This window comes from Neodiprion virginianus, chromosome 1 (genome assembly GCF_021901495.1).
Source record: "Neodiprion virginianus isolate iyNeoVirg1 chromosome 1, iyNeoVirg1.1, whole genome shotgun sequence".
Classification (NCBI taxonomy): Eukaryota; Metazoa; Arthropoda; class Insecta; order Hymenoptera; family Diprionidae; genus Neodiprion; species Neodiprion virginianus.
Window position 1 is genome coordinate 1058852 of NC_060877.1, and position 27947 is coordinate 1086798.

The 27947-nt window shown below is 42.0% G+C and overlaps 2 protein-coding genes across 9 annotated transcripts in view; one reads left to right on the forward strand and one right to left on the reverse strand.

Moving 5' to 3' along the window:
- LOC124305435 (pro-epidermal growth factor-like) overlaps positions 1-10023 on the reverse strand; it is a 40973-nt gene extending 30950 nt beyond the window's left edge. For 2 of the 8 annotated variants that reach the window (XM_046764898.1, XM_046764892.1), the window contains exons 1-2: positions 9638-10023; positions 4243-4568 (exon numbers count right to left, since the gene is read on the reverse strand). In XM_046764898.1, the coding sequence (XP_046620854.1) occupies positions 4243-4568; positions 9638-9660 (349 nt within the window). In that variant the 5' untranslated portion in view covers positions 9661-10023. Of the gene's footprint in view, positions 1-4242; positions 4576-8829 lie in introns of those variants that run through there. The other 6 variants (XM_046764944.1, XM_046764916.1, XM_046764934.1 and 3 more) reach the window with 6 other exon arrangements.
- A 109-nt stretch (positions 10024-10132) lies between these two features.
- LOC124302692 (uncharacterized) lies at positions 10133-27937 on the forward strand. The gene is made up of 19 exons (XM_046759104.1): positions 10133-10341; positions 11445-11559; positions 14530-14682; positions 15335-15538; positions 15604-15770; positions 16242-16658; positions 16834-17001; positions 17088-17285; positions 17370-17591; positions 18431-18530; positions 18777-18954; positions 19060-19243; positions 19591-19712; positions 20121-20268; positions 20775-20944; positions 21122-21243; positions 21324-21575; positions 24889-24989; positions 25153-27937. Exons 1-19 carry the CDS (start codon positions 10165-10167, stop codon positions 27619-27621), a joined length of 5667 nt encoding a protein of 1888 aa, XP_046615060.1. The 5' UTR covers positions 10133-10164; the 3' UTR covers positions 27622-27937.
- The last annotated feature ends 10 nt before the right edge of the window (positions 27938-27947 follow it).

The window sequence follows — 27947 nt, forward strand, 5'->3', positions numbered from 1 at the left end:
GGCAAAAGTTAATCGATTCGTCGATTGTTTCGGATTTTTTTTTTGAAACGCGTCGTTTGAGACCAAAACTTCGTGAATATCGGTACGCAGTCTTAATAGCGGAAAAGTTTTTTTGATTATTTATAGTTTCGTTAAAAATATTTTGCAATATCAGGTGAAAATATTCATTCGTCTTTCGCATGTTATATCAGACAGGTGTACTTGGCAAGTGAGAAAATGATAATAATTGATACCCTTATTACAAAAAGTGCCACTGCATCGCGTCGTTCGTGGGTGTGAGAGAACAAAAACCGATTGTGAGGAAAAACGATCGATTATACTCGATTAATCAGGGAAAATCGATCGATTTAATCGAAAATCTATCATTTTCGGTTACTCTTACCATGTACCATATACGAGTACACCTTACCGTATACAAATTTTCAAAATTTCAATTCCAAAGGCGATGAAAAAACACAGTTATCATCGCGTTAAAGTTGAGACGATTTAATCACTTTTACGTAAAACTTTATTATTACATTGAATTTTTATCGTAAACAATGTTTAAAAGTTCAATTACAGACGTCACAGTAAACCTGTGAAAAATGTATGTACAATTTTTTCGTACACGTTGAATTACACATATCTATATAGCTGCAGGCGTTTCGCGTGAATCCGTTACAAGTTAAACATTGATTTTAGTCTGTATACAACGATTGAGCGTAGTAAACCGTAGTACGCGTATTAAAGGCGGTCGGCGTGCATGATACGGTGTATGTTGTATATACATACCTAGATAAAACATACGGCATAACGGTGATTCGCGCCATACTCGCGCCCACGTGGTCCTCGCGTTAAGAAAAGCTTACGATTAAATAGTGTCTAGGAAGGGAAACGAGTTTTTTTTTGTTTTTTTTTTTATTATTTTTTTTATTCGTGTAACGTGCCGCATTGTACACACCCATTCCTGTAACATGTACAGGCTAGCCACAAAATTTTGAGGAAAATAAAAATTCCACGACACTTCCAAGTTCTGGTAAGTTGCTAAAACCTGAATCGTTCGGCTTATTGACATTATATTCGATTGAAATTCAATTCGAATTGAAGAAAAGTACAACGTAGAAAAAACAAAGTCAATTTAAGCCAATTTGTTGCCTCGACGTAAAAAAGTAAACTTGTTACCTCAAAAAATCATCGCCAATTCCTACCATAATGGCAAAACTGATATCTTTAGTTTCTTCCATGACCAAAATAAACATTCCCTGACAATTCCCGGTGTTTCATAACCTGCACTTTTGTACTCCCTGTCATTTCCAAGTTTTTCAAGTTTTCGACGTGCGTTGCCACCCTGTATATATATATATATAGGTAGACAACATTGTCCCATATTTGGCTTTTTTAAATCCCGGGCAAGAACACCGTCTCGACAATAATTCTTCTCCTCGCGACTCGATTTACACCCGTGTTACAGGTATGTACAACCTCTTTTTTTTCTTTTACTTTTTTCTTTTTTTACATTATACGTGTGTACATAGAGGCACGTTTCTACGATATCTGCTTCTTTGCTCGCACCACGTGTCCAAGTGTTCATTACAACTTGCCTAATACGTACGTAAATACGTGTCGGTAAATGAGTCCGCACGCCCGTTGCGGTGAAAACCGAAGAATGAAAAGAAAGAGGAAGAGGAGTAGTTGGTGCAGGGTTGGTTTTCACTACCTCCGTGTTTTACTAATCCCGTATCATTTCTAACCCCGCTACGCGTCGAACCACGTCCGAGGGAGAAACAGAAGGAATGAAGGAAAAAGAAGAAGAAAAAAACACAACGCGCACGTTGTACGTGTAATAAAGTACACGTGAAGGACGAATCATCATAGGCGAAACGGTGCATGAACTCTATAAATAAATAAACAGATAAATAAATATATTCTAGGAATGTGCCGCTGTGCGAACGGCACACCTTGAAATAATATTATACACAGGTTCTTCTCTGGGGAAATTCTCGCACGATTTACGTCATTTTTATAATCAAACTTGTCGCGCGGCGTGCCTTTGCGATATTACGCTTGTTTGTTCGCTGTACGCGGATGAAGTTACGATGCATGTTCAGGGAAAAATCGTTGTTTCGAATCTTTCGGTATATCTGAAATCGAGTAAAACATGATAAAGAAAACGTATTGTTGTGCATATTTTGCAAAGCCGACCTTTTAAAAGTCGTTCTAAAATTGCGCAATAATGATTTTTACCCCCAAGTTTCGTTACGTTAACGTTACACCCTAACTTCAGCCTAATTTTTCCTCCGTATACAGAGCGATGATCCGGGCGATAACTTGAGACGAATTTCTACAAAATAATCGACATTTCGGTCTGGCAGCATCTCGTATCTCGATGCATTGCGTACTTGTTATCGAACAGTGGCGAAGGGAAAAAAAATAAAATGAAAAGAAAAATGCGCTTTTGTCACATTCGAAGACAGAAGAGAGTGGTTACGAAAATAAATTTTCCGTGAAAGATCGGACCGCTCCTCCTCTCGAATACAGAATACGTAGAGCAGCACCACCGGGTCACCTATACCTACACCTTCTCTCGCATGCTGCCTATATGCCCACATCCATCCAGCCTATGTGCTATACTCTCCAGATAGAATGATAGCTATTTCCGTTAAGACTAACAAAACCTGCGTTCAACTACCGCGTCTGCATTGCTCCGGTGTAAAAGCCTTCGCCGCGCAGCGTGCGCGCTGCTAAAGATAAAATGTCGTTCTATCCTATCCCATCCTATAATCTGTGAAGACCGCGGCGCGTTATCGTTTCAACTTTCTGGCGGCCTGTTAAATTGGCATAGTCGAGGGTTTGCAGTCCTGAAAAATCGGCATCGGTCAAGGTGATAACAATGTTGTTCAAATAAAATTCCCCAATGTTTTCCCACAGCTTTGGACAAATTTTACGACCAAAAACTCCACAAGTTCTGCACCCTGATCGCGTAAATTTGTATCTATAAAAACACCCTGGTATTGCTTCTTTTCGCACAAATAATTAGAAATTGAACAATATAACATTTCCGAAAGTTAGCTTAACCGAGGTTTGAAAACGATTTGTAAAAAAAAAAAAAAAACCTACATTTTCCCCTACGATCAGTCATAATTCTTTGTTGTTTGGTTTCACTGATCCGCCGCCACCCCGTCGATCTGTTTACCGTCGCGTCGCCGCGTATTATCACTGTCAATGCGAGAAATCTTGACAAAACAGCGCGTATCAATTACAGATAGGCGATACGAGTATATGCACACAGGTATACGTAACGAGACGGTTTATGTACACGGATCTTACACCACGGCGCAATGTTTGACGAGTTTGCTAGATATTTCGCCCGTCGCAAAGCTTAATAAGCGATGAATCCGTTCGTTTTTTAAACCCCCTTATCGTACGCGTTGTTTGCGGTACGTGTATCGAAAAGATAACGCGGCGCTTGTTTGCGCGGTCAATTATTTCGGGGCACAGGCACCCAATCGTAAGACGTCTTCCCACGTACGTACACCACGTCATCGCGCGATAATAATGGGGAAAATTTAATCAAGATACAAGGTGTCTCCTCGTTCGATCCCACGCGACGCTGTGTAAAGAAAATCGAGAGATGGATGTTAAAACGCAGGGATTCAAGTTTGCGGTGCTTCGAGTAAGAACCGGCTGTAACACCGCTAACAGTTAGAAGGCATGCGTGACAGGCGACGTCGTCTTGCTAACCACGACACGGAGTGCAGAGGTTACAAGATATATGAGTTCAGGGTGGCCACGAAATTCCCTAAATTTTCCAGCTTTTCTAGAAATTTTTAAAATAATATTCCCTCATGAATTCAGATCAATTGGTTACACGGCAAATTAATAAAAATATACGCATTTTTCTTTACGAACTGTCACTCGGATCATACCGTCTCCATCCAACCGATACGCAAAATCGTTTGTAAAGTAATATTTAAGAATATTCAAATTTTGAAGAGAACATTCCGGGCGGTGGTAAAAGAACAATGTATTCGATCTAAATTTATCTAAAGCTTTAAAAAAAAAACAATGGAACGTATTTGTATAAAAAAAAATAAATACAGTAAAGGATTCCCTGACTTTTCGAAAAAAATTCCCGACACTTTGCCGACTATGCCAGAATGTCCGAATCCCATGACGTTTCCAGTTTTTCCAGGATTCCCTGACCACGGTGGCCACCCTGGCTATAAGGTACAACAAGGCGAGAAAGGGTGAATGATTTCTAACCTGAAAGTCTGGCGAGGAATCGGTTCGTGCCGGCGGTGATTGACGGACGTCCCGATCCGACGGCGGCGGCGGCGACGGCGGGCTCGACGAGGAGGTTTCCTCTCTTGATTGCCATCGACTTTTCCTCGGACAACATGCCCGAGAGAGAGACTTGGGCTGCTGTTGCTGCTGCTGCCGATGCACGCACAGTGTGGATATATACTCGCGTGGTGCGAGTATCGAGAGTTCTGCCGTTGCTGCTGCCCAGCCACACGACGTATGCTTCCGTGTGTAGGTTGTAGGTAGGTTCGTTGGTTGGTTGGTTCGTTGGTGGGATACGTCGTTGACTGAAGACTATAAAGACAGTTACCCTTATGGGATTTGGTGTGACATCCGAAATTCGTCGCGCGCTTGCGCCCTCTGCGGTGTTTCAGCGGCAGAGTTGGGAACTTATTGCCGAGCATCGGAGGGTTACCGATCACGACACGATGTCGGTTGCAATAACCTTCCGAGTAACACAGTCGACGTAACGGTAAGCCCAAGTCAATATTTAGCTTGTGCGTACTTACCGACTTATGACGTTAACGAATCGTCAGCGATTCAAGAAATTAATAATGAGAATCAATTTCTTCCAAAATTCGTAGCACTAACGTAATTTAATCGAAGTATAGGTACTCGGGAAAAGTATGTATACACGGATGATAAATAATGATAGATCAGATGTCATAATGATGCAGAGACCAAAAAGTATACATGCATGTGCGGTCCATGTACGATATTAATATATGTGATCCAGACGTGATGCATACTATAAATTTTGTAATTTTTCAGGAGACAAACTAGATTATCTACAATAATACGTTTATAATATGAAATTAGAACAATTGTTCATTTCGAAATGGGATTCTTTTCGACACGCGCTCCATCTATTCCATAACATTAATATTCGTAATTGCCAAATTTCGTTAGTTGTTCATTTCACAATACATACTCTGCTTCTCGTCGTTTCCAGATTCATCCATCGTCAATGCGTATTGATGCTGCTTCCATGAACCATCGTTGATTCGTTATTAATATTGCTTCTATTTTGAGACAGGAAAATATCGTCTTCGACTGCTTCGCTCAAGTAAAGCCATCAACGATATTCAAGTGTCGCGCGTTACGGCGGTCGAAATAAGTACGTCACATTTTGTCAAAAGTCTTTTGTCCAATATGGCGCCAGGAATCGCCCACACGAATCCTTGCCCCACTCTAGTAATTTCGAGGTGGTAAGTTTGACGAAGAGCCCGCTAGCGAGTCTACGACTTACACTTGACCAACGTGGAACGATCTTGATGTGTAAAATTCGACTATTGTAATTCGTAAATTAATTATGTAAAGTTATGGTTAGTTATATCTAGCGTGTGCGAGTGAACATCTCGAAAGGGAGTATTTGTCAGAGCAGATCCGGCTACCCCAAGGCATTTTGTAAAATCATCGACGAGAAGGAAAGACGAACGATAACGATATCATTTGAAGGACGAAATAAAAGGAACTATTCGTTAATTGTCGGCACAAACGTAAGTCGATTGTTTATACTCTTTTATTCTGCAAAATGTGATCCTTGGTATTTTTTGTAAATGAAACATTTTTTGATAAATTCGTACGAAAATTTCGCCAAAATTCCCGTCAAAATTGTGTCACGTTAATACGTAAAATCGCGCAAGGTTCGCGTAAAGAGTACTGAGATTGTATTATAAATTGTGGAAACTTATGGATTTTGTGCGAAATTGTTCATTTTGATGTACTTGGTTATTGTAAAACAGATCGAGATATTAATAGTTTAACCGTATCTGTCTCTGAACGGTTGAAATATTTGGTCAAGTTGCGGAAAGTCAAGTGTAGATTCGTTCAGAATTTGGAACAAATAACGTTGTAAATATCGTTTTCTGTCACGAAGTGTAAAAAAAAAAAAGTTTTTGTATTGTACCGGGTTGAGCCTCAATCGTACTCGAATCGGCATCTCCAGTCAAGGTACCAAGCTTGACATCGACTTCTTTGAAATAGAAGGCCCAAAAAGTACCGCGGCGGGCAGAGGGGGGCAGCGAGGGAGAAATATTGTATACAATTTTTATAGCAATTAAATGAAATTTATTTTATACTGTATTTAGGGCCTTAGGGGATAAGTTTTGTCGTAAAATAATTTCATACGAATTTGTCCCTGTTAAATTACTTTTTCACCCATAGGTAGTTTGTTTATTTGCTATAATTAATGGGATGACAGACAGAGAGGCTTGCGTGAAAAATGAAATAATAGTTGATTGTAATGATTTATTCTGTACTACTATCGTATACAAATGGTTAAAAACTGAAAGCAATCAATAATTATGTAGCTAAATATTTAAGTAACAACGAAGAAAGGTCAATAATAAAATCAGACAGTGGAGAAAAATATCTTTCACGTCGGGTCAAAGTGGAAACCGGGTTTTTTTTATATGATGCCGTATGAAAGATCGGGAAAAGTACACATATATTTTTTTTTTTTTACTCAAATACGAAACTGTGATTGTCGGTTTCTTTTTGGATCGGGAGATAACCAACGTAGCTTCACAAAATTCGTGTGTATTTTAACTCACATTTAGACAGTACAAGAAAATTTTTTTATTTTCAATTGTCGTAAACGGCGAAGTTATTAAGGGGCCATTCAAGCGCGCCGTTGGAATCTCGAATTGGCAGAAAAGATGGCGTGCGTAATTCTTGTCTGAAATGTAAAAACTAAAATTACTTTTAATCGACATATACTTTTATCATCGATGAATTAAAAAACCCAGAAAAAACTGTCAAATCATTTTCGTTCAGCATTTTCTTTGTAAAAATCGTTACTTTGTACGTTCGAGCTCGACAATTAATATGATATCACGGTTTGTTGGGTTGTTTTGGTACGTCTGTAATAAAATGATGTGGGAATTAAAAATAATTTTAGTTTCTACATTTCATTGTCAGACAAGAAATATGCACTCTATCTTTCCTGCCGATCCAGGCTCAAGCAGCGAGGCTCTTCGATGGTCAGCCGTTGATCAAAGATATATTCTTCAGTTAACGGGTCAGTTAATGATGCTGCCATTTTGCGACAGTTGAATGATAATAATTTTTGCTCATACCTTTCAAATGTGTGTTAAAATACACTCGAAGTTTTAAGAACCATTGTTCTTTCTCTCCCTATCAAAAAAAAATCGCCGACAATCACATTTCTAGGCCTCTAAATCGGGACACTGCGTTAAATACTGTCTCATATACGGAACATCCCATTGCATCTTCATCAAAATTAGCGCATCCGTGATGTGTTACAGTTAAGCTGAATTTTTTTCCATACAAACACTTTTGGAAAAACAACATTGCTTTTCTACCCAACGTAGATACTTCAACTGCGACTAGCTGAAACAGCGTTTCGATTCTATGCCTACGAAAAGTCACGATCGAGAGAGCAAAAGAAAAGTTGTTGGAATAATTACGAATACTAATGTTATGGAATAGATCGAGCGCGTGTCGAAAAGAATCCCATTTCGAAATGAACAATTGTTCTAATTTCATATTATAAACGTATTATTGTAGATAATCTAGTTTGTCTCCTGGAAAATTACAAAATTTATAGTACGCATCACATCTGGATCACATATATTAATATCGTACATGGACCGCACATGCATGTATACTTTTTGGTCTCTGCATCATTATGACATCTGATCTATCATTATTTATCATCCATCTTATACGTACTTTTCCCGAGTACCTATACTTCGATTAAATCACGTTATTGCTACGAATTTTGGAAGAAATTGATTTTCGTTATTAATTTCTTGAATCGCTGACGATTCGGTAACGTTATAAGGCGGTCAGTACAAGCTAAATATTGAGTTGGGCTTACCGTTACGACGACTGTGTTACTCGGAAGGTTATTGCAACCAACGTCATGTCGTGATCGGTAACCCTCCGATGCTCAGCAATAAGTTCCCAACTCTGCCGCTGGAATACCGCAGAGGGCGCAAGTGCGCGACAAATTTCGGTTGTCACACCAAATCCCATAAGGGTAACCATGATACTAGTCTTCGTAAGGGTAACTGTGGGGCCATTCATTAATTACGTAAGGACGATTTAGGCAATTTTTGACCCCCCCCCACAACCATGTAAGGGCACATAATATTTCTCAAACTCTCCCTCCCCGTCTTACGTAAGATTCTATCTAGTTTTTCTGAATAATTAAAATAATATCAATAAACGGGAAGAATGTACTATAATTTTTATTTACAAGATTGAAAATGGATAAAAATGAACACATATAAGAATTTAAAATTTTAATAAGCAATAAAAAAATTTTAAATAAGGTGTAAATCCAATTGTATATTATAGAATGAAAAAAGGCCATTCGGTATCGAAATGGTAGTAGATTTCTAATGATAAATTTCGACATATAAAATATTGCGTAATAATAAGTTTTACCCCCCACCTCCCCAAGTATAAGGGCATGTAGAGATTTTTTAACCCCCCCCCCCTGCCCCTCGGGACCCTTACGTAATTAATGAATGACCCCTATCTTTATAGTATTCAGTAAACGCGCGAAATTTCACGCACTTTAGATTTAAAAGTCTTCGGACACCCTCTCTCGTCCTTTTATCCTCACTTTCTTCTTCTTCTCGTCTTGTGCACCGAGCGGGGAAGACAAACTTAGCGTCGTCGGCGACGGAACGACGACGGTGATTGAATAAATATGTGTATTGTTATTTTCTCGATTTATGCATGTGGCGCCGAGAGGATTATTAACAGCTCTCGAGAGGCGGAGAGAAGAGAGGAAGGTAGGTGTACAACACAGGAAGGAAGTGGAGGAGCCGAGCGACGAGTTGTAGCTCCCAAGTGTGTGTTTGTGCACGCGTGTGTGTGTGTGTCGACTGAGGGAGAGAGGCGGAAGAACGGACGGACGGACGGACGGACGGACAGACAGACTGAAAGGGAGGAAGGAAGCAAGTAAGTAACCGAGGAAGAAGACACCGCGATTATAATCCGCCCCTTTTTTATTATCCTGTCACACTGACCACCGGAACAAATCATCCGTTTCTATCCTCGAATCGAAAATTTCAGCTTCGTCGCTATTTATCTCTCAGCGCGTGCCAAGTCGGGGATATCAAACTTTGAATTTCACTTATTTCTATCTTTTATCGCGCCGGCTGGCAGGGTGGGTGGGCGGGATGGATGGATGGATGGATGAGGGGGAGGGGTGGGGGCCGGTTGGCCCCGGTGAAACAAACGCCAATGAGCCTTCGCCTCGCGCGACACTTTCCTCGCGGATAAACTAACGCCGAATAATATGTTGATCCGATGCGCGGAGGAGGGTCGTTCTTGTTTGTGGGACAAGCGCCATTACCATTTAACCCGCACCTTTTACCTCAAACTCAGGATTCGCCGCATCGCACCTTTGACGACGACATGTGAGCGCGTTGCACACGGTGAGCGGAGAGCAAGTCACTGTTATAACCACGGTCTCGCGGTATCTGTTTATTATTTCCACGTTTGTTTACCGTACCAAGAGAGAGAGAGAGAGAGAGAGAGAGTTTTCCAAAGTGTTGCACTTCACTAGTTCGGTCAGAGACCGACTCCTCCTGTTATACTATTTACTTCGTTAACGTCGCCGTGTCTCTCAGTGTTTCGAGCTTATTATATTACGTACTCCCGAGCCACTTTCTTCTTCTTCTCGTCGTCGTCGTCGTCCTCCTCAGCGATCGTACATCACGGTTCACATCGTTCAGGTACACGGTCGTTGTATTGTTGTTGTTTACCGTGTTTAACGTGTTTACCGTGTTTACCGAGTATCGGGATCGCGGTTTGTAACAATCACCTATTCGGGCACACGCCACTGAACCAACTGGCCACATCTGCCGATTTGCCTCGATTGCTCGAGCCTCGTTGACTCGAATGAATGGCTTTCAGGCCATCGACGGAAACGCCCGAACTCTGACGGAAAATCACGAGACTGCTCTCCGGCTACACCGACCGCCCGAACACCGCCGACCGACCGATTCGATTTTACCGCATCTTTATTCGTCACACCTTCCTGCCCAACACCCGGCCGGCCACCTATCCGATCATCCGGTAATTTTTTTTCTTTTTCTTATTCTTTCTTTATTTTTTCTTTTATTTCTTTTTTATCATCGAAGATTCCGCGACGCGTTGCTCGAGTCGCGACTATTTCGCGCAGGGTATACCGAAAGACGCCCTTTTCATCCTGTTAATCGAGAAACAACTTTCCGCTTCTCTATTTCGTAGACGGTTTACAGTTATTTATCAATGAAACCGGACAACGCAACGCTAATGATATTACCAGACGAGGCGTGGTTTAACCGGTAATGAAATAGGTACATTACACACGTACCCACGCCCGAACGGTAAAACCAAACGAGAGCGGTGGCGGATGTGCCCGAGGATGGGGGGGAGGGGGAGGAAGAATTCGGTGCGTTTGAGCGTGAACGCGCCTTAACAAAACTCATTTTTTATTCCGGCTACGTAAAATCGTAGCCTCGTCGTCCCTGGCCCTGAAACCAGCCTCGGATATCCCAATTTTTCATCGTCGAATCCTTCGATTCGAGCGCCCCGATAATGTTGTCTACCTTATCGTCGCGGCTCACCTCCACCTGGTCAACGTGGCGCGACCTTTGACGACTCCCCGGAACTGGTGGAGTGGAGGCGCACCGGGATAAATCGGTCGGTACGAAGGTGCAAAACAAACGACGACGGCGTTCGATTGGAAGATTCGAAAACAACGGACGAGATTTCGTGCCTGCTCGTGCAATTAGCAATTCGAATCGTCGATCCTCGAGCGCTGAAACGTAACGACGTGTAATTTTGTTGGAAATTTCGCTTCACGTAAGATTGGCGCAATTGTTCGTCTGACGCAACGACGTGTTTTTTAGAGCCACGTCGTACCTAGTCGTACAGACGTTGTACGTGTGGATATTACGTGTGTCCACACGAGTTATTCGTACCCGTGCATATACACGCGCGATGCGCCATTAACGCGTATGTATGGTAATTGTTCTACTTTCGTGGCGTGAATTTTTCAATTAAGCCAGTGACGATCTAATCGCATCTAATGCGACCCTTGACACGTAGGTATGTCATTTTCCTCGTGTCGACGCGGAGCGAGAGTCATCAGCGAGTCGCAAGCGTCTTTTGGTTAGTCATTTCGTATTCCGCAGGATATCATTTGCCCACTGACGTCAACTTCCGGATCCGCACGGAGATGTCGCGAGTTTCACGGAACGGAGAATGTTAGAGATGTATGCGCAGGGGATGAAGAAGACGAATCATGCGGTACGTAGACCACGATTCGACGATCTTCTTTTAATACACAGTTTCGAAATACTAGGATCTATAAATTTATACTACAACAGAGATGAAGTTATTGAAGCATTTCGCCTCACCTGCTCCCGGACTCGGAACATCTGCAGTGCAATCTCGATGCCTGTGGCTTACTTGTTTCTTGACCGCGCATCACCGACTCACTGTTTTCTCAAGCATGGAAATTAATCAACCTCGGATCTCGCTTTTTAACCATAACAACAAATAACAATAATGATGATAAGCGTAAAAGTAACGAACCAATCGCGCAATATTATCGGCCTGGGAATAATCTCAGCTATACGCTGCAAGTCGCGGCATATCTTGCGATCAATCGATCGTAAATTACAATCCTGTACGTCAGGGTGATGCATTTTTGAATTTTTTTTTATTTATGATGCCGCTAGAAAAATTTGTCACAATTACTGAAAAAAAAAATGATCGCAAAACCCGGAGGAAGTAAGAAAATATTTAGAGGTCGCTACCAGTTATTTAAATATTTTTCATTTATTTTTATACCTCTGAATATTTTTCTACTTCCTCCATGTTTTACGTTACAATTTTTGTTCCAGTATTTGTTACAAATTTTTCGAGTAGCGTCTTGAAAAAAAAAATGTTACCGTGCATGCATTGGCTTTGTGAACTTGTACGAAAATTGCAAAATCTCTCGTACGCGCGGTGCTTTGGGGGAAATTAGCGAGCCGACGTAGGCAGGCAATACCCAGTGCATAGTATGACATTAAGGTTTAACCGAAGAGAAAATCGAAACCTGTGATGTGTCCAGTCTGATAATCAATATCGAACATATTTGCTATTGTTGTTATAAAGCCCGCTGTATAATGGGCGCCCGCGCCATTAGCAAGCCGCACGTTATCGTCTATAATCTGCCCTAGAATGAGAATGAGAATACCGTCGCACAGACTGCGATCCTCGAGTTGTTTTAGCCTCGCGTACGTTATTTATAATATATACGGTCTTAGGCTCGTCGTCGATTAACCGCTAATCCCAAATTCTTAAAAATATTCATGGGACTACATTTTTTCGTCCGATGCTTAAAAATTGTCCTTTCGCTTCGTGCTAAGTAACAATATAATTTATAAAAAAGTCAAACAAGTCAAACAAGTCGACTCGCTGCAACTTTGCAAATATTCGAATTTACCTCGCAAATAGAATATTTATTTTATTTTTTCTTTGTGATTGTAAAACGTGTTTAATATTGTACGTACGTAAATACATGTGTCTATTTTACTGTATTCCATCACGATTGATATCGCCTGTGTAATTATGGTGATATATCATCGTATGCACACGAGTTGTAACGATCATTTTACGATTTAGACTGCAACGCAATTTAAGGCCGTATCTAGATGTTTCTAAATAAAGTAAACGTCTGCTTACGGGTGTAATAAATAAGCTTTGGATCCTTTGATGGTAATTAAAAACCGAGCGAGGTTTCCGTGAAAAAATAGTGGATAATAAAAAAATCATGAATTTGACGAAAACAATGAAAAAACATAGCAAGAATACAAGATTTTTTCCACAACTTGATATAATCACCGAATATTCGTAGTCTCCCCTCACGTAAAAAAAACCCCATTTGGGTGTAAATTCGTACCCCCAATTCATAGATAATGCTAATTTCCAATAAGAAAAAAGTTAGGGCTACGAATTTACACTCAATTTGGGTTTTTTTTTCCGTGAGGGTCATTGTGTCGGCTTTAATCTTTTAAGCGATTATCCACACGTGAAAATTTTCTTGTTATCGAGAGTTCGAATCTTCCTAATATATTCCAAGTAAATCGATGTGGATACGTGTAACAATGCGGGAAAGAAACGTATGTACAAAGAAAAGACGCAGGGAAGGTGACTCGAGAATTAGGAAAGGCGGTCACAAAGAACGTTCAATCAAATTTCTTCAAGAGGATATGATTTACCTAAGGCTGAGGTGATCTATTATTCAAGGATCCAGCCGGCTCGCGCAGGCGTCAGGAGGATCCGCGACACGCGGGGAAACCACGGTGTCCTTCTCACGACGAACATACTCTCACCGAGACGACCGACTTCCACGGAACATCCTTCGATCGGTTTTTACTTTTTTTCATTCCTTCATCCCAAACAAATTGTGATGGAAAGGATCGTGCTTTTCCTAATCGCCCTACTCTCGGCGATCGGTAACACTCAAACTGTCGTAAAAATAAGTGAGTATCGTCAGGGTGGTTCATTTTTTAACTTTTTCTTTTTATACGTTTTAGCTGCCAATCGAAAAATTTGCTACAAATACTGAAAAAAAGATTGCCGTAAAACCTGGAGGAGTTAGGAAGATATTTAGAGGTCGCTAACAATTATCGTAAAATTTTTTTTATTTATTTTTATGTCCTCGACAAGTTTCTCTTTAGTATTTGTCATAAATTTATCGAGTAGTACCTAAAAAAAAAGTTTAAAAAATGAACCACCCCAGAGTACCATATCGTAGGTATAATATTATAGTTCCGCATGGAGAAACTCTTAAAAGATTTATAAGAGATAAATAATAATGAATGCGCTATTCAATATCTCACTGACGAATACTCGCTAATTCAGCGTTACGAACGTTCGAGTAAATCTTCTCGTCGCTTGGATTTCCGTAACAGCCGGCATTCGCGTATTTATTGATAATTTCCTCCTTATTGATAATTTTCTCCTCATTGTATGCTAAAACCGTTTTCACCGCGTTGCAAAAATTGATGTTACACGTCGTGTAATTACCACAATTGTTACGTACGTGTATTGAACGGTAAATTTGTCGGTAATTAAAGGCGAACTCGAAGACGAAGACTCGACGGGTTTTGTTTGAAGAAACTCTTCGCCGCAGGTTCAATGTCGATGCCTGGTTCCGATCCTTTGATCTGCATACCCCTCTCAAACTATATCTATACATTCGTAACCGAGTATTACTTGCTCCAGTGATCGCGATGGAGGAAGCAGACTCGTCCATCAACGGTTTCGTTAACGACGCCGTCTCGTCCGCTGAGCGAGACTTTGGCAAGGGTATTATTAAGGTCGACGTTTCAACCGTCGAGGTCGACAGGGTGTACGAAGATGAGAGCTACGACACAGGTCGGTTTTAACGCTTTCTTCCCACCTCATTACCGCCTGCACGATTTCACATCCGTAGCCGTATTATTAGAGAAGAAGCATTTTAGTACGAGGAATGGGGTGAAATCGGCAAGCCGGAGTCCGGCTCCTAGATGTCGAATTTTGATTTCTTCCCCGCAACTAATGAATAAAAAAAAATAGTATTATCAAATAAAGTTTTCGTTTTTTGTAGAAAACAAACTTCAGTTTCGCATTTAAATCACTTTTATTCAACGACAACAATTAATAATAAACTACAAATGTAAAAGAATTTATAAACAAAGTTTAACAGTTAATATTTTTCATAATTCTTCTATTTTCGTATGAACTTTCTCGTATAAAACCCGAAACGTAATCTCCCACCATGCTCCCCCTGATATCGTTGAAGTCAATCACATCGTGGTGAAAACGTTCACCTTTTTCTGCCGAATAGGCATCCGTATTAGCTATCAACAAAAAACTTCAAGACTTATTGATCAACGGTAAAAAAAACAAAAACAAACTTTATAAGTAATAAATGAAGGTTTTGGTTATTATTTGATGTATAGAAGATGGATTTTTTTTTTTTATCGACCTGTATTATAGACTCGCCATTGAATTCTAAAAGCCATTGAATTCGATGAATAATTAACAGCCTGCGCCGTCCTTTACCGAGGCGTCAGTTTGATCCTGGACATGACTTGGACCGGTTGGAACAGGATTCGCGAAATAGCCGCGGATTCGGCGGTAGCTTACGTGCGAGGAGACGCTGTCCTGACGCCCTTCGTCCAGGCGATGGACGACCTCCTGGTGGCGAAAAACGCGACCGACGCTGCGTTGATATTCGAAACTGAAAAAGGTGTGCGTTGTTTAATTGTAACGTGTTTTTTGAATTGCCGCTCATTCTCTACTCTTTTCTTGCAGAACTAAACCAGACCCTTTACTACCTCATCGGGTACTCCATCATTCGAGTCGTAGTTTTGGACGAGCTTAACGAAGCCTCGACGATGAAGGTCAGAGCCATGCGACCCTCTCCTACCTACTACGTCATCTACGCGACGTCCGCGAACATGGAGACGTTGTTCAAGGCGGTAAGTTCTCCACAGTTTGTACGACGAAGAAAATTCGGTGCACGTCAACACGGAACGTCGAGATTTGATAGGTTTCCTAATCCGTGGTGAGGATTCTCCGAAGAGCTTTAAAGGGTTACATACGGGTTTCAAAGAATTAAAAAAAAGCATTTTCTTTAACTTTTTAAGCATAATGAAAGAATTATTTTATTCAAACTTAAGGCGTATGAAAAAAACAATATTCGAACTATATTTCATAAAATATTCATCTGAAATCAATAAACCAAATATTTTCTGTTAGTAGGTGAGTATAGCTTGTAGTTAACAAAGGATAAAAAAAAAAAACAAAAAAAAATTTTAAACAGATGTTTCGAAATTTCCAAACCCATGTAACTCCTTAAGTCTTTCGTGATGAGATTTGAGATTTATCGCGTAGCCTGTCTAAGAGGCGTTTTATAGTTCTCGACAAAGCTGTGTTGTTGCGATGTACAGGCAATCGATGGCGGATTGGTGAGAAGAGACGGTACTTGGAACCTTGTATTCACCGACTACAATTACCAAGATTTCCGATACATCGCCGGCGATTTGGAATTGAACGTTTCCATCAATATCCTGACAATGAAGAACGAGGTCTGCTGTAGATTGATCGGAGAGTCACCATGCACCTGCCCGAATGACTTTCAGGCAAGTGGGAAATCACTGACCGAGACCGAAACCTACCTCTCCGCGAGTATCGGAGTGCCTGCCTGTAATATATACCCATCCCACCGATCCCTCATCTTCTTTGTCGAAACAGTTCACTGTACCTACGCAAAAGAAAGAAAGAAAGAAAGAAAGAAAAAAAGAAAGAAAGAAAGAAAAAAGAAAAAAGAAATATGGCGGGAGAACAAACGCACTGCACTTTTATCCGTACGTAATGATATAATCAAAGCCTGGTGAATGAGACTGGGAGCAACTTTATACTTCTCTTCTACATTCTATTTTCTCACTACATCTACTGCTTCTTCGTCTTCTTTTTCTTGTCGCTGCTCGTTTTATTTTATTTCCTTTCCTACCGTTGTGAAATCGTCGTTCCCAATTCCAGACATTTCCGCGGTACTTTAAACGCTTGATCGGTTTGTTGATCAGCGTGATGAGCGAGGTTCAAAAATCGGGGGTCACAGTTGAGCCGAAGGTAATTAATTGCAAGAATAAGGAAGACGTCTTGACGGATAACACGACCGTCGAAGCCTTCAAGAAGAATTTATTAACGGTAGTAAAATCTTCCTTCCGCGTTATTGAATCCGCATATTTATTACACCGTAAACACAAACGTCGGATTCATTTCTGTCCTAATAGAAACTGAGCACCAATCACACCTTCGAATACCTGCCCGATCGGAATTTGATAACTTATCGGGCGGAGATCGAGCTGAAAACACTGACTCAGGGTCGCCTGCAGAAGGTCGGCGAATGGAACAGGCAGCACAAAATAACGACTGATAAGGGAATGGAAATCACACCTGCGAGGAGATTTTTTCGCATCGGTACTGCGCAGGTGATATTTAATGGTTTCTGAATATTTCACCTCCGGGATGAAGATAACGGTGACAATTACGTTCACGATTTGTCGTTATTGCAGATGATACCTTGGTCTTATGTGAAAAAGAACGTGGAAACCCAGCAGCCGGTCTTGGACGATGAAGGCAAGGAGGTGTGGGAAGGATACTGCATCGATTTGATGAAGAAACTCGCGGAGACGATGGACTTTGATTACGAATTGGTGATACCGTCAAGCGGAGGTTTCGGGGAGAGATTACCGAACGGCAAATGGACAGGGATAGTCGGAGATTTGCTTCGCGGGGTGAGTTGATTTTAGTGATGGAGCTTTTTTTCGTCCCATCCATATCATTGCTTTGGTAGCCAGTTTTCTCACTTCCATTTCTCACGTTTCGTTTTTCTTTTAATTTTACTCTACCTTTTATCTCTAACTTTAACTTTACTTTAATTCTATTTCATCTCACCCCTTGTCTTAACCTACCATTCTACTCTCAATTGTAATCTACTTTAATTTATCCTCTTTATTTTTGTTTTCTTGTTTGATTTGACCTATTTTAAGTTATTCTCTTCTCTCTGTTTTACTTGCTTTTATGTTTCTGCTCTTGCTGTATCGCATGTTAATTCCTGTAATTACCTACTTATGTGCAAAATCGCTATGGATGTAATAAACACATATCTATCTATCTCTTTCTCTCTCTCTGTGAATCTCGTTAAAATAGCTTAGAGAGAATTTGGGGAAAAACGGATCGTAAGAGAAGAACAGTTTGGAGAAACTGGAGCAGTGAGTACCGGCTGATTGCAGTAGGACGTTGAAGTTTAAGTAGATAAATTCGTTTGGACCATAAGCCGCAGACTGTGAGCCACAAATTAGGATGTACAGCATTATCTTGGCAATTGGCATGGGATTCAATTTAGCCGCACAAGTAACTACATAACGACGTGCTTACGGCGGGGGTTTTATGGAATAAAATTCGTTTACAGAATATCATTTTCTCCGTGAATTGTGAAGAAATTTCGTCGATTGGTTTAATTTTTACATCAATCGTTTTCCAAGTTTCGTTGTAAGCCATTGTAAGTCTTGCGTTCAAGTGAAGCGAGCCAAAATGAATCCATATTTAATTCCACATTATCATTCCGTGACAGGAAATCGACATCGCTGTAGCGCCGCTCACGATGACGTCGGAAAGGGAGGAAGTAATAGATTTCGTAGCGCCTTATTACGAACAGTCGGGAATCCTAATCGGCAAGTACATAATCTGCATGTTACTCAAGTTTAATGTCACAAGAATCGATCAACGTTTATGAATTTCATCAAAGTTTAATGATCAGTCGTAACTGATATTGACTTGCATTTATTCCATGCTGCATGCGAAGTCAGGCTGTAAATTGTGGAATCTCGCCGACGAAAATTTTCCATCACATCAGTGCATGAAAGTTTCTGAAATAAAAATTTCACGCTAAACAGTAAATCACAAATTCTCACTTGCAGCTATTCGGAAACCAGTGAGGAAGACCTCGTTGTTCAAATTCATGACCGTATTAAGACTCGAGGTTTGGCTCAGCATCGTCGGGGCTTTGACTGTGACCGGGATAATGATTTGGCTGCTGGACAAGTACTCGCCTTACAGCGCGCGCAATAATAAAAATCTCTACCCTTATCCGTGCAGGTGAGCTTGTGAAATGTACAGAATAAACGATTACCATAAATGCGCCTCGGGTGAAAACTTGAAAATTTGGAGTAAATAATAAGCCATTCGCTATTCGTTCCTCAGGGAATTCACCCTGAAGGAGAGCTTCTGGTTCGCCTTAACGTCATTCACACCTCAAGGCGGAGGCGAAGCTCCGAAAGCTCTTTCTGGTAGAACTTTGGTCGCCGCTTATTGGCTATTCGTCGTTCTCATGCTCGCTACATTCACAGCGAATTTGGCCGCCTTTTTGACCGTCGAAAGAATGCAGGTACAGGCAGAATAATGCGAAATTCTAAAATCGTTTTCTCCCTTCTTCTATTTGACCGTGCAAATTTTTGTACTGTACACGCTGATTTTTCCCCGAACCGTTCAAGCGGACCAGAATTCTAAAAAAATATAAAACCGATCTTTTTATGGAAAAAAAAACATTTACGCAATTAATTTCACACCGAAGATCGTTAATTCGGAACTGCAATCGCGCCATGTCGATCCACAATGCAACCCGCAATACGGTACCGCAATGCGGGTTGCGGTGATGTAGAATGAAATTGCGGCAGCGTGATGAATATTAAATTGACCGCAGTTTTGGCATAATTTTTCTCTGCTTATCGTTAGTCCCCGGTGCAGTCGTTGGAGCAGCTGGCTCGACAGTCCCGCATAAATTACACTGTGCTTGCAAATTCGCACGTTCATCAGTACTTCATAAACATGAAAAACGCCGAGGACAAATTGTACACGTAAGCATAATATACCTGTAATATTATGGAAAATTATGCACCGCACGGAGATAACTTCTATAGAGCCATAATTGATGATTGATAGAATAGCTCGAAACGCCGGGGTAAATTAAATTTTCTTCCAGTTTTTTTTTCTCCGGTTCGTTTTACAATAGGTGGATATAATTGATAAAGCTGCGAATTACCGCACGATCAAGTCCGTGACACGCCGCATAGGGTATAAAAAGTTCTGACTTAACAACGAACGAGGAATTTATTACCGGTGAAAGTAATTTCCTGATACACTTAGGCCTGAGTGTGGTATTCACCGTGTATTCTATTCGTTCGTTGTAACAGTGAATAATAATTAACGGTGTGTGTACGTACCCGATACAACTCGAGGGGTAATTGCTGCCTGTTATGTTCAAGAGTATGGAAGGAGATAACGCTAAACAGTACCAGCGAACAGGTGGAATACAGAGTATGGGATTACCCGATAAAGGAACAATACGGCCATATATTACAGGCCATCACACAGGCTGGCCCAGTCGAAAGCGCTCGTGCCGGATTTCAGAAGGTGAATTATTCACTCCTCGTAATAATTGGCTTGTGTATAGTTGTTGAGTTATCGTCAATATTCGGGTTACCGCATAATAGAGAACGTCAGTCTATGCATATCTACGTAAAACAACTCTGCAGAATCATATGAATTATTACTGAGTTTCTCTGGCGAATGTTTTATCTTTGTCTTTTTTGGCCATAAACGATTTCTGCGCGATTTCTCTGTGTATCTATATCACAATAGCAATCCGTTTTTCTCGGGTCGAGTTTAAAGAAATATTTCACGATCCTTAAGGATGTACTGGTTATAGATTCTCAAGCGAAAGTGAATCTCGTTGACAATATTGAATACTTTATGATAAGATTGAAGTCGCAAAAAAAAATTTGACGTAATAAGGACGATAAGAAAATGAAATTCAAATAATAATTATGCCCAAGAGTTGACGATTTGAAATTTGGAAAAATGGTAGAAAAATCGAAAGTATAGGATACGTTTTCATAAAAATTGCTCACGATCTGCAGGTGATCGACAGTGAAAATGCGGAATTTGCTTTCATCCACGATTCGGGTGAGATTAAATACGAGGTTACGAAAAACTGCAACTTGACCGAAGTTGGGGAAGTTTTTGCCGAGCAGCCATACGCGATAGCTGTTCAGCAGGGAAGTCATCTTCAGGAAGAGATTAGCAAAAGGTGAGAAGAACAAAAACCGAGTAATACGAATTACTTTTTTACCCTTTAAATTTCTTTTCTAAACATGTTAACTCGTCCTGGCTTCAACGTGGCTTTTGGCAATGATCGAAAGGCTCGCTTTCTTTGAAAATCCATAATTCTACCGAAAATAATTCTAACCGTATGAGAATATTTCAGAATACTAGACCTACAAAAAGACAGATACTTCGAGACGTTGTCATCGAAATATTGGAATCAGTCTCTCCGAGAATCCTGTCCGAATTCCGACGACAGCGAGGGAATAACGTTAGAGAGTTTGGGTGAGTATTCGACGATAATAAAGTTCCGCTCTTTCTGAACCTATTAATTTTCATTCACCCGTTTGCTCGTTCCGTTTCAGGCGGAGTGTTCATAGCTACTCTATTCGGCTTGGCCTTGGCGATGATCACTCTAGCCGGTGAGGTGATTTTCTACCGTAAGCGAAAAGTTTCGCGAAAAGAGCAGCCGCCGGCGGTGATTAAGTCACGAAAAATACCGACCCTCCAGATGAAACCGGCGCCTGTTGTTTCCCTCGTCGACAGGCCGATGAAAAACATTCAGCCCCGGGTTTCCCACATTTCCGTTTACCCCAGACATTTTGCGTTCAAGGAATAATGCCAAGTAGGTACAACCTGTCGCCAGGTTTATAATTTTCATTTTTTCTCTTTGCCGTAATTCTTTTTCTTTAATATTGCCTTCTCGATGCAAAAAGCTTTTGCATCTAGACTCGGTTCGACTCTCGACAAATTACAGTGCGTACTCCTTGGTTGATACCTAATTGACCGGATCCGCATTCGGCACTTTTTTTACTGGTTCGATTCTTCGTCGTTCTCCGCGGTCTCTCGAATCAATCAGCGGACCAATTTTACCTTCTGTCGTGCCGACCTGCACAAGAGATTTCTGGCTAAAAAAGAGACACAGCCGTGGCTATGTTTTTAGTCAGCAGATACTTTAAGTCAATTTGGTTGGACGGGGTTTTCATTTTAAATACCCACTAACTATTATAATCGCGTCAAAGTTGAGCGTAGATTTAATTACCCTTTCACTTTGGTTTTCCGATTACGTCACCGAATTTTCATCACGCGTCGAATGATTATTCGTTGATAGAAATAGCCGTAAATTTTCTACCGTTCACTTTTCGGTAGGACATGAATATCTTTTCTAAATTCTAGAGAAACACGATTATCGTAAATTTGTGTTAAGCTCGCGAACGATTTCAAAGAAAATTTTCCATTAAACATTATTTTTGTTTCTTTGGACATGAAAAAGTATCGTCTCAATATTGGAAAATCGATGTTAATAGAGAATCTCGTACAAGTATAATAAATAATATATGATTGCACTGTGTCATAATAATTAGTTCTAAGTGATTGAACGTGTAATGTTTTGAAGCCGAGTGTACATAAACGAGTGCCTAATGTGTCGTATAATATTGTACACGATATGCGTACAAATAAGTTGACTAATGTAATCGGTGTAAATACATTTGTCGAAGTCAGTCCTGACAGGATTGTTCATTTACTGCAGCTTACCGATTGACTTTACAACTGCCGATCGAACGATCGAGACAATAAATTTGAAATTCGCGAGATCGAAGCATTGTGCAAAACTGCCAATTAAGGATCGCATTAGTTGGTCAGTAGAAGTTTAATTCCGGTAAGTGGAAATTAAATTTGAAGAGCGTTCCTTTTTCATTTTATTCCTGCTCTTCTGTTTTTTGTTGTTTTTTCACACCCGCTGGACTGCGAAAAGAATCTTTCCAGCAGCTTGCGGTTGCTAAAATCTCACAGTTTTCTTCGGCTATAAGATTATACCCAATCATCGATCCATCCACCCGTAGCTTTACTTTTTAAAAGAATCAGAAGAAGAAGAAGACGAAGAAGAAAAGGAGGAGGGAACAATAGAACAAATTGCAGTGATAAGAAATACGGAATAAAAAAATTAGAAACGAGGTAACGATCGTAATGCGTATATACAAACTATGTATAAAATCGATGGGCGGTACATTGTTTGTGAGAAACTGAGGCGTAGTTCGACACGAGGCGCAAAAAAATTCCTAGTTGCGTGATATTTGCATTCAAAAGTGTTTCGAAATTTATCCGAATCGCTGTTGGGTTATTTTGGTTCGTATGAATCATCGTAAGATTATTAAACATCAAACGAAACCATCAAAATTTATCAGGAAATGACTCTAAGTCACGTAACTATCATTGAAGGGAACCGGAATCGTTCAATATTAGCGTGAAATTGCAAATAATTTTCATTACGAGGTTCACACCTTGATTTCAGCTCAAGGTGCATACCTAATGCAGTTATGTTTGACTGATTGACACTTTGGCGTTGTTTGAGTATAACGTCAAATTCTTTAATCGAATTTGTTTTTGTTTTTGGTGGTTTTTTCTCTTCGCTTATTTGGTATTTGCGTGAGACAATTCGGTGGATGGGTGTTAGTTAAAAGGCCAATGCTCTCTTGACGCTTTCACCTTGCATTCGTGTTTCGCTTTTCTTATGGATAGCAGCCACCTCCGATGAAATATGTACGCGCAAACTTATCGAAAGAGTGACTGAACCGACCAGCTGCGGAAATTTAAACGAAAGAGTTCTCGATCTCTATGACGAAATACAACCCGCAGAAGTGAAAGATAAAAAATCTCACCGCCTTGGTCCCGTGTTGAATATACAACTATTTTTAATACATTATTTGTCACCGGCTATCGTTGTTCGCCGTTTCACTCCAGAAATCTCACTCCCAGATCCCGATGTGTAATGCACAGTAAATAATTAAAATCGCATCGCTGACCGAATGACATAGATAAAATAAACGTGGTCTCGGATTTGCCTGAACCTGCGGATGGAAGACGGTCTGGTTTTCAAAATTTAAACGAGCCTTCTCCTGGGGATTATTTATGTTGGTAGTTTCGTTGCGTAATCGTAAATTTGTATAAAAATAATAAAAACGACGTTGACAAGTCGTAAATCAATCTACGTAATTGAAATAGGGTACGGAAAATGTATTGGCAAGTAAAATGTGTTTAATTTTTTTCACGCCGTATGGGAGAAAATGAGCGTTATTTTGACATTGCGGAAATTAAACGAATAATGAAAGCCTAATTATGCATCGACAATGCTGGGTGTACCCTACTATAACGTTATTGCTGCAGCGTTAAAATTCAATAAAAGCCTCGAATCACCTACGTAATACGTAACAACGCGGTTACGATCGACCGAGAGTTTTTCCTCGCATCGAAGCCGATTGTGGTGCAGCTGGATCAAGAACCTCGTTTCACACCGTGCGAATAGTTTATAATCGCTATATCTATCGACGGAGGATAAACGTAAAATACAACCCGTGAGAATTACTCCTTGCAATAATTACCGGAGAGCTGTCGTCGTCTCCTTCTCCAACAGTCAGCGGGGAGAGTGATTAGCGATATTGCTAACGAAATTATTATTGCGGACACGAATCACAATCGCGAAATTTCCAACAGCTCGATCGCGATGAAGAATTCTAAAGACGCGGAAAATCGTAGCCGCGGATTTGAAAGGGGAAAAAAACGAAGAGTGTTAAAAAATTAGATTAACAAGCATAAGTATTAATTGTTTGACGTAGAAAGTTGTACGGGTATGTATATGTGTGAGAATCGTTGCTCGTAGTGCAACTGCGGTATCATCGGCGGCTTCGACGCTGCAGGATGAAATTATATAAAACGGATTTGTTTAGGTAACAGGCCCCCGATTGCACCGCAATTCTAATTCTTCATGGCTGAGATGCTGGCTATGCGGTGTCTTTTACCCGAGAGGTAGCCAAGTCATACTTTTGCCAGTGTTGCGGACCCTCCCAGGTGGGGGAATTAACCCGTCTCCGTTTCGTTGAGTCAATATAAAGCCATTGAACGGAGCAGGCTAGCCATTTGGTGAGAAGTGATATGGATCAGCAAACAAGTTTACTATAGAGGTAAAGATAATCACTCGTGTGTCTCAGACGACGAACCATTCCCCATCGGTCAAGATGGGACTTCTACGCAAGGTAAGAAGAGACACCGCGTTGTCAAATATCGCATGCACGACAAACGCCTCTTTTTGTTTTTCAAGCAACACCGTTCGGCACAACAATAAAAACTATAATTCCATTCCACTGATCGAAACATTCCTTGAAACTGCGCGTGAATCGTTGACTGTAAAAATTTCAGCAGATGTTGGTGTTCCTCGCGGGTTTAATGTCACTGGCCAACGCTAATTACCATTACGAGCGTTACAACGTGTTCAATTTCGACGGAGCTGAAGAGCCGAACCGGAAGCCATGGTTCTTCGAGGATTACTCGAGTCCCTACAAGCGGCAGGAGGGTGGTGGTGGGTTCCACGAACCGACGAAGAAAGCCTCGAAGGAAGCGTACGAAGACCCGGTGGAAGCTTACTTCACCGCGAGCACCAACGAAGCGCCGGACAAGAAAAACTTGGACTTCAAGAAGGCCGTTTCCGCCTTCTACACATTGACGGACGCCGACCCTGAGATATACAAGTCGATAATCATGAAGTCCGGAGCGCCTTACTGCCAGGAAACGAAGAACAAGGTGCCGAACAACAAGGTGACGAAGAAGCGGTACCGCAGAGACGCGATGACTTGCTACAAGTGCAAGGACCCGAAGAACGGAGCGACTTACGAACAGTGCTCGTACACATCCGAGCCCCAGGCCAGCTTCACCGTGAATCGTTACCAGTCGCCTCCCAGTCAGCTGAGGTACCGGCGATCCAACGCCCGGAAGGAGAAGACTGAGGTTGTTGGGGGGAAGAAGTCCGGGGAGAAGGTTCCGGAGTACCGTTTCGCCGAGGAGTACTTTGTCCCCGCGTCATCCGAGGAGGTTCCCACCGAGTACAAGAAGAAGAGCGAGCACTGCAGCAAGGTCGTCAAGGACTCGATGGTGTGCATGGTCTGCAAGGACCCCGAGACTAACGGCAAGTACGAACAATGCTCGTACACCAACCAGCCCGACGACAAGGCCTACGCCTACAGCAAGTCCAGCTCGTTCGGTCGGCCCCACGACGAGGAGAAGCAAGCCGACGAGTCCAGGGTACCAAGCAAGTCTACGAAGAGGACTCACCAACCGAAGGTCGAGTCCTCCTACGACGGCTCGCATCCGGAAATGGACAAGTACATCGAGGAGCAGTCAGCGGCGATCAGAGAACGTGTACCGAAACGCAGGAGCGACGCCCTCGTATCCGAGGAAAGCGAGAAGCTCGAGTCCGGCTCCGAGGACATGACCGACGGTAGCTGCAAGAAGATCGTCAAGGGCTCGATGGTCTGCACCGTATGCAAGGACCCGAAGACCAGCGGCAGCTACGAGCAGTGCGCCTACGCCAACCACCCCAGTGACAAGGTCTACCAGTTCAGCAGGCAGAAGTCCTTCGGGTACCCTGGAGGCCAGGAGCAGAAATCCTCACCGCAGAAGGCCTCGAACACCGAGACGCCAGCTTCCTACTCCAGCGATACCGCTGGTTATTCGGGCGGCGATTATACGGGGTACCAAGGACCCAGTGCAGACTACTACCAGCCCAGTGCCCAGCAGAAATCGGAGCACCGAGAGTACCAGGGTGGCGAAGAGCCCGAGAAGTATTACGAGAAGAAGCAGAGCTACGATTACGTCCCTGAGTACAAGGTAGCGGGAGACGGACCGTCGGTCGAGCATGTCAAGTCCGAGTCCGAGAAAATAGCGGAGGAGATAAAGGGGTCCGATGGTTGTAGGAAGGTCGAGAAAGACTCGATGACGTGCACGGTGTGCAACGACCCGAAAACCGGCGGCGACTTCGAACAGTGCTCGTACACTTACCAGCCGAATGACAAAGTCTTCTCGTTCAGCAGCGCCAAGTCCTTCGGATCGCCGGATCCGGCGGAGAAGAAGAGCCAGGACTACGGATCCTCCGGGTCCTCGTCGTACGGCGATGACCGCGGGAGCTACGGCGATGCTTCGGACAACAAGCCGCACGTGACAAGCGGCGAGACGCAGAGCAAGGAAGTCGCCGAATCAAGCGGCGAGGCTGGTGTTCAGAACCCCGTCAACGTCGACGTTCAATTCTTTAGCACAAAGGAGAAGAAGAAGGAGATAGCCAAGGTGCTCAGCGACTTCCAACAGGAGGACAGGTCCAAGTGCAAGAAGGTGATTCGTGACAAACTCACCTGCTACCAGTGCGTCGATGACGACGGTATGCAGAAGGAGGAGTGCATCTTCGTCGCTGAACAGGAACCCGCCAAGGACCGGGTCGCCTATCACGAAGTCAAGGAGTACCAGCTCGACCCCGCACCCGCCGCAGCTTCCGTCAGTCTACCCGAAGAGTATCGCGTGATCAAGTCGAGCAGCAACGGTTCGCCGCTTGCCCCGAAGAAGAGGAAGACCAGGAAAACTCGTCCCGTCAAATACTTATACCTCGACGATGCCGCTTCTTCGGCCACGGAAAACGAGGAACAGCAGAGCGATCCCAGGGGAGAGGTCTTCGAGGATCCGATCGAGGTGCAGGAAAACGAGGAACAGAAGACCGTCCCGTACGATATTGACGAGGAGACTAAACCCGTCTTCGACAAAGCCCTGGGCATGACTTTGCCCCGCTATATGTTGACCACTTCCGAACACGAGGCGGAATTCGACAAGGTTGTCGCATCCGGTTAAAAATTGCACATTATTGCGACGATGAACTTGTTAGATTATAAAATGTGATTCACGCTGAGTGTATTTGTACTTTGTTTTAATTTTTTTTTTCTTGTCCAACGTAACGCAATTCTCTCCCATATAAGTGGTGATTTTATTTGAGGATCGATTTAACGTGAGAGATCGTCGTGAAAATTTAATCAACGTGCCTATGCTTGTTACGAATATCGCTGCAGGCTACAGCAATAAAATTGCAAATTATTTTTCAATTTATTGAATAAATGAATGTAATAAAATTTTACCAGCTTCGCACGTATGGAGCATAAATATCGTTTTGGATGAAATAG

Excerpts from the sequence above, each read along its gene's own strand:
- LOC124302692 (XM_046759104.1), top strand. The coding sequence starts at position 10,165 with ATGAATGGCTTTCAGGCCATCGACGGAAACGCCCGAACTCTGACGGAA. Across the intron at positions 11,560-14,529 it reads TGAAGAAGACGAATCATGCG|TGATCGCGATGGAGGAAGCA; the intron begins GTACGTAGACCA and ends TACTTGCTCCAG. Across the intron at positions 21,576-24,888 it reads ACATTTTGCGTTCAAGGAAT|ATGGATCAGCAAACAAGTTT; the intron begins AATGCCAAGTAG and ends GTGAGAAGTGAT.